Below are 18,392 nucleotides of genomic sequence, written 5' to 3'. Positions count from 1 at the left end.
TGGTATTTCCAAAATGATTTACTGCCAGTTACACCATTTGAAATGTAACCAAGACCCAAGAGCCACATTAAGTGCCTTTAATGAACATCAGTCTTATTCATGGAGATTTCAGCTATGGAAGCAGCTAAGGCTAATCACAATGTAATTAGCGATGAACAAAAAAATGATGTACCCTGAAAAACTGTGATAAACTTTCATCTTTCTCTAATGTTCTGTTCTTTGGTTTAGTCTTAGGCACAGGAAATAGTGTCCTGATTTGAACAGTGACCTTTCATTTGAAAAATGTCATTTGCTAAAATCATTTTGCTCAGTCGGTGGTTATTAAATTAAACTGACTAATTTAATTTTTTACGGTGATTACACAGATTTATTCAAGTTAGTAGTAGTAGCAGCAATCATGTCTATAGTAAATTAGATGATAAAGTGTCAAATTTATATTTTCTATTTTTACTATTCCATGCAAAAAAGAAGTAGAATTTTATTTTCACTTTACTTGCTCCTTTGCAGAAAATGCATACTGACAATATGCATTCAGATTTTATTATTGCTCAAATTTTATGATTTATGTACAACAACATCATCTCCATTAATTTATTATATAATTTTATAATAGTTTACATGTGCAATAGCATCCAAAATATGTTTCCAACCTAAAAAACAATAATGGTTATATTTGAAGGAATTGCACAATATTAACAATGTTTTAGAACTGATTTGAAATTATATATAATGTTCAACAGGCTGTGTGGGTCACGTAATGAGTGGTTGTACTGTCTACACCTTAATGTTTGTAGAAACTTTCAGAAAGGTAATTTCCTAATGTATCTGAAGTTATGAAATCTAACCAGTGGTGTTACAAATACTGCCGGTAATTACAATAATTACAAAGAAATTGCTAATTCTTATAGCTAGAAAAATTGAGCAAGAATGTTTGCTTGTGTTAAGATCCAGTGATGTGTTACTACTGTACATGCTGATCCCCAGTTGATGTGTCAGGTCTTTAGTGAGCCTTGCTGTGTGTAGTTGAACATGATTGAGATGGTGGGCCCTAAACAATGTGCTCAACATACAGTAAATGTTTGCCTAGAGATCACCACTGATAAGTAGAAGCCAACTCCTAATATCCACACCCAAGTTCCCCAACACTGTAATTCTTTGCTAAGTTTTATCAGTGTGCTCTTTCATTGCTAAATGAGACACCAAACCACAAATAATCTGAAAACACTTACCTTTGCCAGCATACAGTGGGATTTCACCCATGTTGATGCACAAATTGAAGTTGGGCAGCACAGCAATATTGAGAAGAGGTGTAGTAATTATAGGGGTTCTTGATAACTGTGATGGGATTATGAGTCTCCTATGATGCCTAATTGTGTCAGCAGCTGTAGTGGTATTTCCTATTCTGTCAGTTCTATTGATGGGTTTTACCCAGTACTAATAGGAGAACTCTCTCATAGAAAGAAAAAGTAAAGCCGTTATTTTTACAGAAAAGAGTGACATCTGGTGGTAATTTCAAGAACTGATTAATATTGTATTGCTTAGTATTCCTTTATTTCCTAGGGCGCAGTCTGCTTGGTGTGTGTATGCTCTGCCTGTTTTTGCATGGGTTTCCTCTGGCTGCTCCGGATTACATTACAAAGACATACTGGTAGGTTAAATAGCTTCTGGGGAAATTGGCCTTGGTGTGAGTGTGTGCGTGTCTGTGTTTGTGCGTGCCCTCTGATGTTGTGTTTTTTTTAAATATTTGTGTCTTGCATAATCATACTTGCTTTATGCCTGTTTGTCTTCTGAGACAGGCTCCACCTCCCCTCTTTCCCTGTATTGGATAAAGCAGCCAGAAAATGAATGGATGGGTGTGTAGAACTCACAAGCCTGACGTCATGCCACCACAGGCAAATTGATCTGATACACTGAACTGAAAAGGAAGTTAGTCTTAGCAGGTTTAAATTATGACAGTCCAAGGCCATCACAGACACAGAGTTAGATTCTTCTTCTTAACAGTAACTCCTGTTTTCCCATGGTATGGTAGACAGAGTGCAACCATGTAATGTTTTGTACCTAGAAGAAACACCCAAAGATTGCACTGATCAGGTCTGGCACTGATGTGCTGCTGCTATTTGTTCCATGGTGCCTGGCATTTTCCAGATATTGCTCTTGAGGTCTTGACTGAGTCAGGGGAAATGAAAGCTTCCTCTGCATCAGTGGTGGCAACATGGCTCAGGGTGTGACATGCACATCACTGGTAATTTGGCAAGCAATGGGCTTCCACTGCTGTATCCAAGTAATAAAGGACATTTCTTAAATCCTGAAACAACTTTTCTTTCATTTCATTGCTCTTAATTTCTTGCACTGCAAAGAAGCGGACCCTATGTTAAAAATGTAAGTACTTAAGTCATTGAGAGCAAAATGGAGATGTACAGTACCAGTAGTGCTTTACAATGGGAAGGTGGAAGTATGTTTCCTTCAGCTCGTGTTCATGGACACAAACAAATTCCTACTAGGAACTGATTAAAGGTCTCCATGCACAATTCTATTACTTTCAGGTCGATATTGAAGCACTTGTGTCAATGATCAGATGGGAGGAACTATAATTCTTGGGTATCAAGAAATGAGCTGTTTAGAATTTCTTACCAACAAGGAATCCACTTCCTTCCACAAGGTGCTGTAGTAAGGTCTGTTATTAAGGGAAGTCTACAGGATGCCCATGAATATGTGAGCGTCTTCATGAAAATATCTTTGTGGAGCAGGCGATTTAGAATAACAAACCCACATATCAGCATGTCTTTGTGAGGTGAACACAGACTGAAGCACCAGGAGTAAACCCATGCAGAGAACATGTACACTCCACACAGAAGGCACCCCAGCCCATAAATGAGCAGAGAATTCTAGAGCCATGAGGCCCTAATGACCATCACCACACTACTATGCCATAGTGCATAAAGGTATCTGATGAATAATTACAACGAACAACCAGTTGGATATACTCAGCCTTACCACTACTAGACCAAGTAGCCTTCAAGCAGAAATCCGAACTAGTGGGTACATGTGGAAATTACATGGAAGCAATTTAAAACCAAGAACATGATGCACTTCTTTACCCAAAGGGTTGTATGGAACAAGCAGTTCAGCCACGTTTTTTTATAGCTGATAACGTGAAAGAAATCAGGGCATTAATTAACTATTACCAGTTTAAACAGGCTAGATAAACAAGCTTATGTTCTAAAACAGGACAAACACAAACATATACTGTACGACAAGTTGTTGTTGTTTTTTTTTCACATGGGGCCTAGGAGTTGCTCATGTAAATAGTAGATATTTATGCTACATGCTTTAGGATTACAATACTGATTAAAAGGTCTGGAAGTATGAGATGAGTCTTAGAATATACGATTGCATACAGTATGTGTATAAAAAAAAGTTTAAAGAAGCGACATATCATCATATTTTTTTGTGTTGCGTAGCAATGTTATGTAAAGGAGACGAACAAAAAAGCACACAAAAAATACTCATCCGCGCAACGCGGTAAAATAAACTTCTGTCCCTGAGAGATATAAGCACACAGAACATACAAAATAGTTTTCACAAGGATTTATGGGTTATTATTAATCTTGATACATAATGACTTCCATAGACTGAAAAATCTAAATTTGTAAGACGAAATATAAAGTGTAATGACAATAAAATATATTTTTCTTCAATGTATTCATGGGTAGCAATTTAATTCAGGAGTGCATTTTAACCAACTTCTACTAAAACTTTCTGATGTTATTGAAAAATGTAAGTACGGCGCTGTTGGTGCTTTGTAATTTTTCAGTTCACTGAATAAAGTTTTGTTAAAAAAAATGACAGATTGTAGCCAGTTCCGCGCTGCTCCGGACTCGTTCAGTAAAGAGCAGCCAGCTCGCCTTGTCCAGGTCAGTAGGGAAGCATGGGGCGAGGCGCGCCCTCTAGCGTTTCGATCGGAGTCCTCCAGCGCTCCGGCAGCACAGCAGTGACAGACTGCGAGGGGGAGGCAGAGAGCTGGGTGCTCCGGATCCATCTTCATGAGAAAAGAGGCGAGAGAGAGCGAGTCCCGGCTTCACTTCTCAAAAGCGGCATCTTCTTGTGTGATCCGTGCCAGGGAGCCCAAGGAGGGGGCTGTGTCAGCGTCTGTAGGATGTCCCGACATGAAGGTAAGCGGGGAAAAATGGGTGCCATAAAGAGGGAGACGGACGAAGACGGCGGCGCTCGGCGGAGGGGGTTGCCATGTTTTGTATTGAAATGCATTGGAAGAGGCGCATGATGGCGGCCGCCATGAAAATTTGCCACTTTTTTTTCCCAACCCCCCTCTCTCTCGGGCTGTAACTAGCCGGAGCCTGACTGCGCCGAGTAAGCGCAAGGACGAGCCTCCAAATAAATCTCCTTCGGGTCGAAACCGGCAGAGCCCCGGCCCTGCTGGGAGGCAGAGCACGGAAACGAGCGAACTGCGAGCTTTCGGAGAAGGCCCAGGTAGTGCCTCTTCGGATGTCGCTACGGGGGTGAAATCGTGGATTTTTCCGAGCCTCCCCCCCCACCCCTGGACTCCCGGCCACTGAGGTGCTGATTGCACTGTCATCAAGGTGGCCGATGCAAGGATGAGGCCTGTCAGAGGCCTACTACTCCGAGAGCAGACAGGGCACGGTGCGTCTTTGAGCCACCGCTTTGAATTTGTCAAGGAAATATCGAGACCGCTTTACTGCTTGGGTGTTGCTTTATTGTGCCTTTTCGGGTTTCATTTTGTCGAATACCGACTCTGGGAAAAAACAAAATATTAAGGCTGGGTTTCAACAAGAGATTGCCTGTTCTGGACTGTTGGGGAGTTTTAAGTTACTTCTGGTTATGGTGTTGTGTTTTACTGCTCATAATTTAATCTTCTTTCTCAATAGGCTGTCGATATTTACTGATTACGTATCAAGAAAAGGTGAATTTCGTTTAAGAGTTAATAGCGCATTGACATGTTTTTATATATATACTTCACAAGTAATATACGTATCAGATGAGTTTTTAACTTAGGTATTGGCTGTCTTGTTACATAATCAGCTGTACAAGCAGTTTACTACCATCTGAATCCTTTGCCTTTCTCAAAATTATAAGCCCCCTTAAACATTGTGTTCTTTATTTTGGGGGTTGCAGTGACGATACTGATAGTTTATAATCGCTGTGATATTGCAGGGTAACTTTTGGAGGAAGAGGAATTATATTTTACTAAGCATGTTACAGTAAATCGTAGCTCACAAGGAGGAATCTGTGTTTAAACCTTAGCCAAATCTGAAAAAAATAAACCTTAATGAATGTAGTTCCGGTTATTCAGCGTTTCATGTGTGTGTGTGCAGTGCTGTTTCATGCTATGAAATATTTGGAAGACTGGGTAGTGGGAGAGACCTAGATATATCTGCGGGGTAGGCGTGTTTGCAACCGAAATCCAGCGTTTGCACATGTAAATGGTTTCTGAAGAACTGCATGAGCCACATCAGTGAACGGTTTTTGACTAATCCAGAAAAGCAAAGAGTTGATCAAGTTGTTCAGAGTTCTTTTTTTTTTACCAGCCTCAGTGCAATGGGTGACATAAAAAATTAATAAGCATTGATCCTGGGTTTAGACTGCTGCTTTGCTTATGTATAGGTTGAAAGTGGTAATTTATGAACGAAAAAGACACCACTTGATGCGAAAACATCCAAGTGGTATTTAATTTGGTATCCAGACCAGTTTTATCTGTGCACCTTAAATCAAGGAATTACAGGAGGCATTGGCCATTATGATTGAATGACTCAGCTGCTCAATTTGTATTTAATTATAGATTTTAGTGAATTAAAGATCTACTAAACTGATTAAGATTTTGTGTTCACCAGGATTCACAGCTCTGAAATTAAGAACTTTAGTTTAACCCAGGTTTTTACTGAACTTCCGTTATATTAAAGATTGAATCCCTTCCACATTTTTGAAGAAGTTCTTCCAATAATCTCTGCTTCGTTAATATACTTAATTTGCCTCATTACTGAATTTGTTCTCTTTCAGATTTTGGGTAAATGGCACTGTTTACCATGAAACGATGACTTGCAGACCTTAGTCAGAGTGATCAACCACTGTAGAATATATGTGGGTTGTGATGCAAAAAAACCCCAATAGGCACAGTGGTAGAGATGTAGAAATAAGTACTGTAATTTAACCCCTTTTATAAAGGACACAAGCTAAGTCTGAGCTTGTTTGCTTGTTTTCAGTGCAATATGGCCCAAAGCACAAATGTTGTGAAAGTGGAAAGATATTCTAAAATAAGTTTCATCCCTATTGCAATGCTTGAAACGTCCCAATTACATTGCAGCTTTCTGGAAGGAGGTCTGATTTCTGAAACTTGTTTTATACAATCCTAACTTTGCTAGCTCACAGCTCTTTCATCACAAACAGTACTATTATGGTCCTCAACAGCATTCTGTATCTGTGGTAGATTTGTTGTTTGTCACAGTAAAAATTCCTTTGCTTTTGTGTCAGTGCTTTCTTAAATTCAGTTAAGGAGTGTATTTGATTCTGGCTATTGGGGAAGAATATCTGGAAAGGCAAAAAATGCAACACTTTTGCCAACATTTCTGTTGAGACAACATGAAAGGGTGCTTTTAAATGCTGGAAGAAGGAATACATCAAAGTGCCAGGCTGATTTTAGAAAAACTTTTTGTTTTTCTCCAAGCCTGATTTATTGCAACTTGTTCCCAAGTTGTACTAAAATTATATGGGTTGTCAGTAAATCAGTTTACTTTTTTGTGCTTTTTACAACTTAGTGTATATATTATTTAGATATCTTACTAAAGAGGTGTGGGAGCGTTTTTTCTTATGCTTTTCTTAATATTGATGCTGGCGATTGTGTACACTTTAATTGTTGGGAAGTAGCTTTATAAATCAGTTATTGGAGTTATAGATGTCCAAAAGCCCCATTTTTAGTATATGTTTAAATACTTTGAAGAACTGGGTGCAGTATCATATTTCTTAGTTCAGGATAATTGTGCATTGATGAATGGAGCAAAGTTTAATATTTTACTGTCAAAATAAATCTACAATTCTAATACTACAGAGGATTTGTCCACATGGTATCCTATACTTTCACTGACCGTCTTTAAGTGAAGTTAATTGAAGACTTTTAAGTTTTTTTCCGATAGTATTTTTGCTTGAACATTCACACATGCAATGCCTCTCAGTTTACTGAAATATGGTATATATTTTAAATTTAGACAAAGTAGATAATACCTTCGTTGTAAAAAAATATAGTCCTTAGAAAGCATTCAGTCTTTGAATAGCATGTGCTTAATTTGTAGTAATTCCAGCTGATAGTCAAGTGTTTTACATTTTTTTTCTTAATAGCTTTTTCTAGGATGTGTTGAACATTCTTTTCAGGTTTTAAAAGCATCATCTTCAGTTGGCTGTGTTTTGCAGTCACAATACAGATTTACTTGTTAACTGTATAAAGGATGAGTTAAAGATCTGTCATGCACACTCCCTATCTTTGTCTCATAACGTCTACGAGAGAACAGCGTGGTTTATCTCCTCAAGTTTTATTTTTGTGATTTTTTTTGTACATTGTTGAAGATATTAGGAGGTGATCAATTTTATATATCAGCTTGAAGGTTCATTCTGCACGGTTTTCAGAAATTGCAAGGTATTCTAGACTGAAAAACCATTGTATGTTTTCATATAATTGTGCCAATAACATTGCGATTTAATATCAAGCAAAATTACTATGATAGTGTATTAAAGCAGTATTATTGAGCAAAACAAAGTCTGGGGTAGGTTGCACAGAGACTGGATAGATGCCATGCTAAATAGTGGAGCAGTGCCCAGTAACACAAAACCGTGAAGTATCGTTTCTGTGTGAATCTTGGTACTTAGCTGAATTTCTTTTCTTCAGGAAGGTTTCATGTCAGAATAGCTAAAGCAGGCCCACCCTGTGATGCAGGCACAGCCATGCTACTTGGGAGCAATTAAAATTCTGCATTAAACTTGTCCGTGTGCACTTTGTTGTTGTCTTAAAGGTAGGCTATACACCCTGGATTTTTTTATGTTGATGTTCCTGCCAAGCTTAGCTATAGTTCCATAGCTGGTAGTTCTTGCAACATCTTCTGAGTCTTTAATTGCTTAATTGAATTATGTGTTTGAAGTGACATTGGTACCAGGTCTTTAAAACCTGCATGGCTAGTTTGTAAGTTTGGGAGCAAAATCAGAAGCCTTGAGTTCTTCCAGATCTCTGAAGCAGTTAGACTTTGCTTTTTTATAACGTTCTTGCTTACCTACAGAAACGGTTGTAGAGTTCTGTGGTATACATTTTAATCTGTGGAAGCATTTCTTCATAAAACCTTTCCAACTCAGAAATCAGGTTTGTCATTTAATTGCTTGAATTTTAGTAGTTTTTCCATCTATTTGTAGAAGTACAGAGTTTTCTTTCTTTTATTCCAAAAGTACCCAAACATGTTTGACATGCTTGTACAGTATCTAGTCTGTATCCCACTAATGAAACCAGTGGTTTTAATTTAAATGGAAGGCAGTAAAAGGAAATGATCTAGGTGTATTTCGACTAAAGTAAAACTCAAGAGTGTGTAAAATTCTTTATGGCTTTTTAATGACTGCTGCAGTGTTGCAGGGAACACTGTAAACATTTTGCATGGCGGTGGTGCACTCTGTCATGTTCCCTTTCTCATTGACTTTTAGTTGTAGTTCTGCTTTTTATGAAACATTTAATGGCACTTTTGCTGCAGATTAACATCTTTAATAGATGTTAAATTGGGCACGGGAGAGGTCAGCTGACAGAAGCACTGTGGTTTCTTGTGTGGTATGTCCTGGCAGTATATACTGTATGGCACTCCACAATCCAATACAGTGAATTGCTGGAACAGTTTTGAGAAAGCATCAAATTCAGAACTTTGCTCAGTCGTGTCTTGGAGCTCTCTGGATCTTCTCACACAGAAACAGTCAACTCTGTGTTGACATGTACCCACCTCACCCCACCCCCCATCCCCTGGTTCCTCTGCCACCACATTCAATGACTTGGACTGTGCAACTACACTGAAATGCTTGCTGAAATTTACTGGTTACTAAGACCCCAAGGAGTTGCAAACAGAGGTCTGGGCAACAGGAAAAACTGTGATACAACAGCAATTTGATGCGTTTGAAGTGTTAGTATTTATTGTGTATCCTCCGGCTGCTTCATAACGACACTGTTGCTATTGTTGGCCCAGAGGATCATGGTTTAAATGTCCACATTTCATGTCCGTTTGGCCCATCTCCCTTTTCATTTTCTCAGGGTTAATCTCGCAAAAACAAGCTTTTCTTTCTTATTTCTTGCTTTAGAAGCTTTTAAAAGCCTGCGTTCTAAACTCTTAATTTGAGGTTCCTGCAGTTCTCTAGAGAGCTCTGTTTGCATGGTCTAATGAGTAGAGATGTTTTTAAATGCTATTCTGCACCAATTGTTAGGAATGATATGTTGATGACTACCACATTGTTCCGATCCTTCCTGTGCAGAACCATTTCATCTGCTTTCTAGTTAGGATCTGGGAGAAGCTGTGGGCTGTGTGTGCCTCATTTGGTTCATTAATCTATGGGCTCCACCCACAGGTTCTGGTTCTTGTTACTGTTGCAAGGTCCGACACAAATGTCAGTGCGGTCTGCACTTAACATTAACATTTTTGCCACACTTTCTTCACATTTTCCCTGCTTCTGCTACAGAATAGATTGCAAGTTTTTTTGGTAGGTCCCGTACTTGGTGTGCAGTGAAAGACATCCACTAGATTGTAGTTGCTGATTAAATAAACCCTTTCTAGGAGATGCCTCGTTTCCTCTCAAGTTCCTGGAGCAGATTTTTCACCTCAGGGAAGTGATCTAATTAGATGACTATTATAGCACGAATGTTATTGGATTATTTGCCAACTTTTGTTCTAAATGGAATTATACGTAGTTGGATCATAAATGCTTCTTTTAAGCCTGTGTATTCCGCAGGATGTAGACGCCTATACACTATACATTTTTGACGTTGTCTAACCCTTTTCCATGTGTCATTGACTGACAGTTGTTTTCAAAGGAAAGCAGATATAACTTGATCATCCTCCTCAAGATGGGTAAAGCTCGTCATTCTGCTGAGCTGTCTCATCAGCATATTTAATTGAATTATGAGGAAAGCTGTGGAACAAGTCTTCCGTCTTAATGCTTAATCCGATTGAAGCTGCTCTCCCAGTGAAAAATTGCTGCATATCTAATAGTGTTTATTTCTTATTCTAGAACTTTTATACATATAGTTGTTTTTTAATTTACTGTAATAGTACCGTAGCTTCTACCCCTGTGCAGATATGCTTTGCTTGACTTTGCTATTAACTTGTTGGCAGTAGGGAGTTCGAGGTGTGATCGACGAAGACTAGAAAGCGCCAAGAAAAATCAAATACATATGTCGTGTTTATCATGTGACCTTCATGTACCTGTGTCCCTACAATCAGTGTTAAATCTTTTTCTCATCAATTTCCCTACGGGATTAATAAAGTATTATCTATCTTTTAATTTTGAGGAGCGTTTTGTCTGGACAGTTAATTTCAGTTTAGGCATACCAATTTCTCGCATTGATTAATGTTTAATGAATGCATAAAGAAACCAAAAGCAATTTAAATCGTATAAGGATAAGGATTCTGTTGCTGTGAAGTTAAAAATTCTCTTATTGCAAAGTGACATTTGCTTTAAGGTTATGATTATATAATGTTATAAAACACAATATACTTTTTTTATAATAAGGATTAAGGTCAGTAGAACTGCCAGTAAAGTGATTACAAATGCAATATTAGTGTTGGTGTTACATGCAATAAATGTCTGTCACCCCAGTGCAGGGCTCTGTATTATACTTTTGCAATAATTTGGGAAAAGGAAATGAATTTATACTTGAGTCTTGTCCACGTTCACTTTGTTTTGAATTTTTTCAGTGGAACGTGCAATGTATTATACACATTTTATCACAAATGATCACGAATCTCAACTGAAACCAACCTGTAGTTTATCAAGAAAATTTCAGTTTTTTGTAGTAAGCGCACTGACATTTAAATGAACAGACATGACCCAAGAAACTTGATTGTGCTGATTAGCACTTGCCATCGACAGTGTTGATCAACAGGAGGGCTGTTTGTGAAAGTCACAGTCTGGTAGCTTGTGTGGCCAGCGTTGAAAATGATGCAAGCTGTGTAGCTGTGACACATGCTTTGTGTTGGGCAGCAGACGCAGTCTTCTGTGATCCTGCCCCTTTCCGATGCTCGCGAGTGGCGAATAGCTCACTCTCTTCCTTCAAGGAAGACACTGTTGCCTGAGCAGCACGAGGGAAGGCGTTGTCACATCAGGAGGAGAAACAGGGATTGCAGCGAGTGAGGTCCCAGGACTTTTTTCCAGTGTTGCTCCATGCAGTCTGATTGATACCGGTCCTTCCGAATGGAAGTCCTGTAGCAAGTAGACACTGACCATCACACTCTGACCCCCCATCAGTTTGTATGATTAGCTATTGCCGGTGCCACACTTTCTACCACACTCGCTGTTGTCCATCAGGGTGGTCTGCACAAAACCTTTGCTCATCATTAAAGAGGATTTGGCTCCACTGCATGGAGAGCTGAGTTTGCTTAGTCCAGCCTCCAACATACTAATGGCATGAAGACACTTGTCCATCTTATCCCCTTGATAAGTGACTATACTGGTTCCTCTCTGAGTTAAAGTTGATTGCTTTACGGTTGGTTAAACATCTCATGCCTGTGCCCAATCAACACACTCAATTGAGGTGATGTAGTGCTAATATAACAACAGTAATTTCTATCAAATATTTGATACCAAAAATGTTTAATCGCATCGAGAATCCATTACTTCATTTGTTGTTTGATTCGCTCTTTAATTTAACATGAGAACGTTTCTCAAAAAGCATTCCTGATACGTCAACAGCAAAGACATTGAAATGCACCACTGTTAAATAAAAATTATGAAGGAGCTCTTCTTTGAAATGTTAAGTTGATGTCCTGACTACGCGGTGATTAAAAATCCTGTCGTACCTTTCACAATATTAGGTGTGGTAACTGACTCAATTCCATTTTGGACTAAATTATCTGACTTACCTAAAGTTCCCATTATTGGTGAAGCAATTTCTAACTTCTCTACCTGAACGGCTGTGCTGGTAAATACTTGGGTGGATGCTGTTTTTCAGTAATGGTTGAAGTGGGTCTTCTTTCTATATGTAAAGCAAATTGAGATCCTTGGGTCTATATATCCAATGAATTATTAATAATGATTATTAAATAGTTGCTTACATCAGTTAAAGCAGAAAGGGATAAGAAAATGATGGGACCTTTTTCCTATGCACATTATAATTTTGTATAGATTCTAAACTGTGTGTTTTAGTGCACAAGTATGCTAGCATACAGTTCCCCTGCTTTCCTGGTTTATACAAAACATGAAGGAATAAGTCTTGATAGCTTTTCTTTCCAGATAACATTATTTTTTAATATCGGCGTGATGTACAGCTTCAGTATAGTATTTCTTTCCATTGAAAGTGCGTCAGAGCCTGTGATGCAAAACACCTCCTGTTCCATCTTTATTACAAAAACGGTATTAATATGTACACTTTAGTTTGTAAATGATACCCTTTTCTTGTTGGTCGTCTTAATCACTACTGCTATATTAGTGGCGGTTTTCTATTTTGACATCAACACTGTAGTATGAATGTATAATGGTTGCTTAATTGGCATCACTGTGTTTGTGACGGCACTCAAACAATGAATTCTCACATTTTAATTCTATAATTTAGGACACAGTAAGGGGAACTGGCGAAAAAAACAGTGCAGCAGCATCAGCTGAAGGTGTTGGAGCAGGGAGATGCAGTCCACGTGCTGACTTTTCCACCTCCAGCCCTCCCAGTGCAGAACGTTCTTTTTCACAAGACGCGTCCGTTGTGGAGAATCATTTCTGTGTATGCGTGCGCTGTCCGTGTAAGTACCCAAGCAGCAGTAGCAGTGTTATAACACCTGTAGTCTTATGATGTTATAAACTGTGTTGAGTTGAGTAAAGAAACAAGAATCACCGTTAACTGTGACAACCGGGTTCATCTCACAGCAGACCTTCATCCCAGTTTCGCCAGATTGTCCCCCAGAGATATTCGCAGATCATTGGCAGTGTTTCTTGGAAACATATTAAACAAGGTACAACTATTGACGTTTATTTGTATTGATAATTAATCATCATGTAGTTTGTAATTATTTATATATACATGATCATGTGTTGGCTTATTCTGGTGTGCATATACTCTATTTAAATAAGTCATTCACTTTAAAAGACACTTAACTTTATTCCCCAGGAGACCAAACAGATATGTAGCTGCTGTCTTTATTACCACCCTCCAACAAAGGTGAATACCATGTTGGTACCAGTCATTGAATACTTATTTTGCTAGTTCTCACTGGCTAACCACTGTTGATACAGTGGAGACTGAACACAATAAGGCTTCCATTTGCTAGGAAGTTCTCGTTGGGCTTGTTAAAGCTATTTTTACTGTAGAGCTGTTTAGGAGTGAGGCTTGCCTTCTGACATCTGGGGCTTTTGTTCCAGTGATGTTTTAATATTGTTCGCAAGTTGTTGTTTTTTTTTTTGTGAGAGAACTCTGAATGCCTTCATGCACTCAAGATGGGAGAAGGATGATGTCGATGCTTGAAGGATCTTTTCTCAAAGGAAAAGTACAAAGTGAAAATGTCGGAGCCTTGCCACTGCTAGCTTATCGATTATGAGCCAGATTACCATATCACTGGGAAGTTTCACAAACATTCCAGCAGTATTCAATATGTATACATGTATTTCAGATATATTGCTATATATAGTAATATTCCAGTATTACACAATAACACAGCTATGTACCTTACATCTGTGTTAAGGTGTTTCCTGCCTGCTTCCACTTGCTGTATTTCTAGGTATTTATTTTGGCATCATCTTTGCAGGCACTGTGGGGTATATTTGTTTTTATCATTCCCTTCCAAGCTTTAGAACAATTCAGTGAAATATCCGCAGATGCTTGTGATCCGTTTCCACGATGCACGTCGGCAAATTTGGTGTCATCCTACAGATTTTGGTGTTGGCGCCATGACTTTCTTGCTCAGCAGTGAGTTTTGTGAAATTGAATTATTTCGGTACTGTGATAGATTAATTGTTTTGAATTTAGCACTTGTTAATATATAACTGAGCAGTCCGGTGTGCTGAATGACTTCTGCATTTTTTAGTAAATGAAAAATTGGAAAGTGAACATCATGGTTTAATGCAATATACACTATTTATCAGATATTTAAATCCCTATGTAATGGTTGAAACTAACCAAAAAAGGTTGAATACCAGTCCAATGAGGATCTGGCCTGTTCAGTATAGGAAGACTCTTCTTTAACGTTAAAAATTGTTTATAGTCCCAAGCAGGGATTTGAGATGAAATTGTTAGATTGCGATAACTAAAATGTAAGACCGTTAAATTTATTTTCTAAAGTCTCTGTATAAATACGTTAGTAAACGTTTTTCAAAGACAAACCACATTTGGGAAAGGTCAGATTGAATTCCAATTCCAATTTGTGGCGTTTGTTGTGCCACAGTTTGGTGGATTTAAAACCCTGTGCTGTCTTCACATGTTTCAAGAAGATATGACTTGCTTTTGTTTGTGCAGTGAGCTTCAGCTGGAGCATGCCCTTTCTCCATTATCTTCTTTCATCGGTTGGTTTGAAAATGGGTCTGTCTGCTTTTCTGCCATAATTGACAGAAATACCCAGGAGTAATGTTTACATCTTTGGAAGGCACTGCACCTGAATTCAGATAAATGAGTATGTCTGCTTAGTAGCATTAAGAACTCTTTTGAAACTCTACATTTTGCTGCACCTTGCAGTGTTCTGTATTGAGCTGTCAGCTTAGTCCCTTCTCCGTCGCTTCAAGCTCCTGCTCTTGGACCAAAGTGTAAATTCTGCGATAGTCGTGCACGGTTGATCACCTGTCTGTTTTCCGTCGCTTGCTTCTGTGGCTTCAGCGAGGTTTGCTGGATTTGAGGAAGCTATGCGCCTTAGATGCTGAACTCATCTTAAGCTACTGTCCATGCTATTTGCCCCCTTACTTTAAACTTATTAGCATGAGTGTATTTGTACAACTACGTACGGCTTGATTATTAATGTTATCGTAGTTGCACATTGCTTTTTACTTGTCAAATGTCGCTTAACAAGGTGTGTCGCTCATAATAATTGGAATGGTCACTTAAATTAAAATGTGGACTAAAAGAACTAGAACACAGTGTTATATGATATGATATGAATCAGGTGGTATTTAAAGCTGACGAGTTCTCATTGTGTTGGAAGAAATTAAGGAGGCACTGGGGAGTACTGCCGGACTGTAGCACAAGACTGTAAGAAAGGTCACAGTGAGAGGAGGCCATTTGGCCCACCTTGTCGATTGTTAGATGCTCATAGCCTCACCAGGGCTTAACCTTTCATCTCTGGGCTACATGGCCCAGCTTGCCTGCCAAGCAGATGCCTTTAGTACTTTAACCTGGGTATCCCACAGTGTGTATGTGAGGAACAGGCCAGCTTTGCTGATGAGATGCTGATATTGACTCATTTATCAACTTGCTTATTTGGGCAAAGAGGGCGCTTGTTTTGACAAAATAATTGCACTGAGCTTGCCCAGCTCAAATCTGACATAAGCCCCAAGAGGGTTATGTTTTTAGTATGGTTGTCATAATTCCTGAAAGCTCCTCCTTTGTTGTTTATTATGCTGATAGGTTCTTTTCCGTTTCCATTCTGGTGAAACCTGTTAAAAACATAATCACAAGCTCGTGTTAAATGTTAAAACGTCAAGTTACCAAATAGAAACTCCACACAAGTGTATCTGTTTTGCTTTTCCATGCCCTTTCAGTGCTCTAAATGTGAAAACATGCAATACTCGGCTATTGAAGGATCCTACAATAAATAAACCTTGAATGTTTTCAGAGGTAAGTCTTTGCTGGTTTAGTTCCAGCATAATCAAATATTTTATAGCCTGTTGTGAGAGAGAACTGAAGTTGCAGAACAGCACAGACAGCTGTGGTATGACTGTGCTCAAGTCCCAGCTACTACGCTAAAGAGAATTTTAGAGATTTAAACAATGACTAATGTAAACCTTCGACGGATGTAAGTGGCGTCAGTTACTTCCTAGCTCCCTTTTTGCAAAGAATATTTTATTTGTTCGTTAAAAGAATAAAAGGGATAGTTTCTCGGTGACTGGAGCTGGCAGTGCTGTGAAAATCCCCAGGCCTCCCAAGAGAAAAATTAAATGATGGCCAAGTCACTTTAGCTGAGATCTGTTTCCACCCACTCGGTGGAAGTGGCAGTTTGACCTTTTTGTATTTTAATAACCACCTGCGTTTCCTTATAATAGGTGGTTTGGACATAAATGTTCTGGCATCTTCATTTCCTTAAAATGTGAACATATGGGAAGAAAACTGAATGCCACACTGAACATGTGATGGAATCTGGAAAATCCTTTGCAATTTCTAACAGTTTAAATAGAATTAATGGGAGTAATTTAAGAGTCATTTCTATTTATGCAGTTACCAGGGTGCTCAGACATGCTTCATGTACAAAATCAGTTCATTTACTATGTATGTAACTGAGACGTAACAGACTGGAATTTGTCATTTACAAAGCAAAGTATTCAAATTTGAAGAAAGCATGTTGATAACCTCTGGTTCTTTAGGTTAGACATGCAACTGTGTATGTTACCATGAGTCTATGTAATGATATTAAGACCATCTACCATTTGGTGGTAAATTAGGTTACCCTGGAGAGTTCTCTTCTCTAATTTGCATTCATAGTTTACAGGAGAACCTTTGCTGGTATAAAGTAGAGATGTCCAGCCCTACTCCTGGAGCTGTGTGTTGGTGGGTTTTCATTCCAGTTCTCTCTAAGCCAATTGGCTTCTGGCATCACCCAACCAATTTTAACAGCTTCTTCCAGCTCTTCAGGTGCTGCTACGTTACAGAGTCCTTAAAAATCTCTGGACACACTTGGGCTGCCGGAGCAGGATTGGACACTCCAGGATTGGTTCAGGGTGTTGAAAGCAGTATTTTACAACTTTAAATATGAGAATGAGAGTTTCTTGCCTTTTTTAAAATGCTGCATGAGTGCTTTTCGGGTTCACTTCGGCTGTGTTTGCAGTTCTAGGATAGCGAGTCCATATATCAATTTATCTGAAAGCCATGTATTTTGGTCACAGCAGTATAGCCTCTCCTGGCAGCACAGGACACAATATAAGACTACTTGGGTGACAGAACACCAGTCCATTGCAGGTCATGCACCCAAAGACAGTTAAGAGACATCAGTTAGCTTAGCCAGCGTGTTTTTGGATGGTGGAGGGAATCCAGAGTACATGGAGAAAACCAATGAGAACATTAGGCGAGTATGCAGGCTCCACACAGAAGGTACCTCAAGTTCAGAAGGGGCTCCAGGTCTCATGAGCCATAAGGCATCAGCACTGTGCCACCTAGAAAAAACAATCTTTTCTATTTTTGCAGCCTTCTCTGTTGCACAGAAATGCTGGAGTGACTTCCTGTCATTGAGATGGAAAAGTACATTTAAAGAAGGTCACCTACATCAGTGTTGACCAGAAGAAAGTGAATGTTCTTGAGTGCTCCAGTCAAAGTCCTGACTTGAATCCAATAGACAATTTAGAGACTTCCAAGATTGAGGTCTATTTATTATCCCCAACGGATCTGACAGAACTGGACCAATTTTGCCAGGACGAATCTGTGAACAGGACACCTTTTCACTGGGAAAAGCTGGTGCAGATCTATCCGAAACAATTTCCAGTGGCATCTGTTGACAAACTTGCTTCTCCCAACTCCTGACTTAAAGAGGGAAATTAAGGGAACCCGGCTCTTCAGCAATCTGTAAATTTCACTTTGTAATTTGTCTTTACTGTTATATAACAGTGTTCAGTTTGTCCATGACAGTTTTGAATATAATGCTAATTTGAAGTAATTTGTAAATATTTGTAATTCACAAGAATATAACTATTGGTGATAGATTGAATACCTTTGCAAGGCACTGTATAATGTATGTAACTACTCTTTGTATTTTCAGTGTATTTTTAATCACGTGACATTTATTTAAGTTGGTTCTATTTCCCTGCTGTAAAAACTACTGCTCAACTAAACATGAAACTAGGCGGGCAGATTTTCACTTAATATTACAGCCGCTGAGTGTTTTGCCTCATAAGTCCCTCAGGCACAATTCACAGGTGACGCTTGTCTCTAATCCCAGAGCCTGTTTAACCTGCATTTCAGTCCTGCAGTTTCACAATTTAACTTTGTTACAAAGTTTTTTGTAACATTTAATTTTGCT

The 18,392-nt window shown here is 38.9% G+C and overlaps 1 protein-coding gene across 1 annotated transcript in view; it reads left to right on the top strand.

The window, feature by feature from the left end:
• The first annotated feature begins 3,913 nt into the window (after window positions 1–3,913).
• The window catches only part of kcmf1 (potassium channel modulatory factor 1), a 31,237-nt gene continuing 16,758 nt past the window's right edge, over window positions 3,914–18,392 (top strand). The window contains exon 1 of the mRNA XM_015340170.2: window positions 3,914–4,172. Within this exon, the coding sequence (XP_015195656.2) occupies window positions 3,929–4,172 (244 nt within the window). The 5' untranslated portion in view covers window positions 3,914–3,928. The remainder of the gene's footprint in view (window positions 4,173–18,392) is intronic.

The sequence above is a fragment of the Lepisosteus oculatus genome, chromosome 3 (assembly GCF_040954835.1).
Source record: "Lepisosteus oculatus isolate fLepOcu1 chromosome 3, fLepOcu1.hap2, whole genome shotgun sequence".
NCBI lineage: Eukaryota > Metazoa > Chordata > Actinopteri > Semionotiformes > Lepisosteidae > Lepisosteus > Lepisosteus oculatus.
This window is presented reverse-complemented; position numbering and strand designations above follow the sequence as displayed.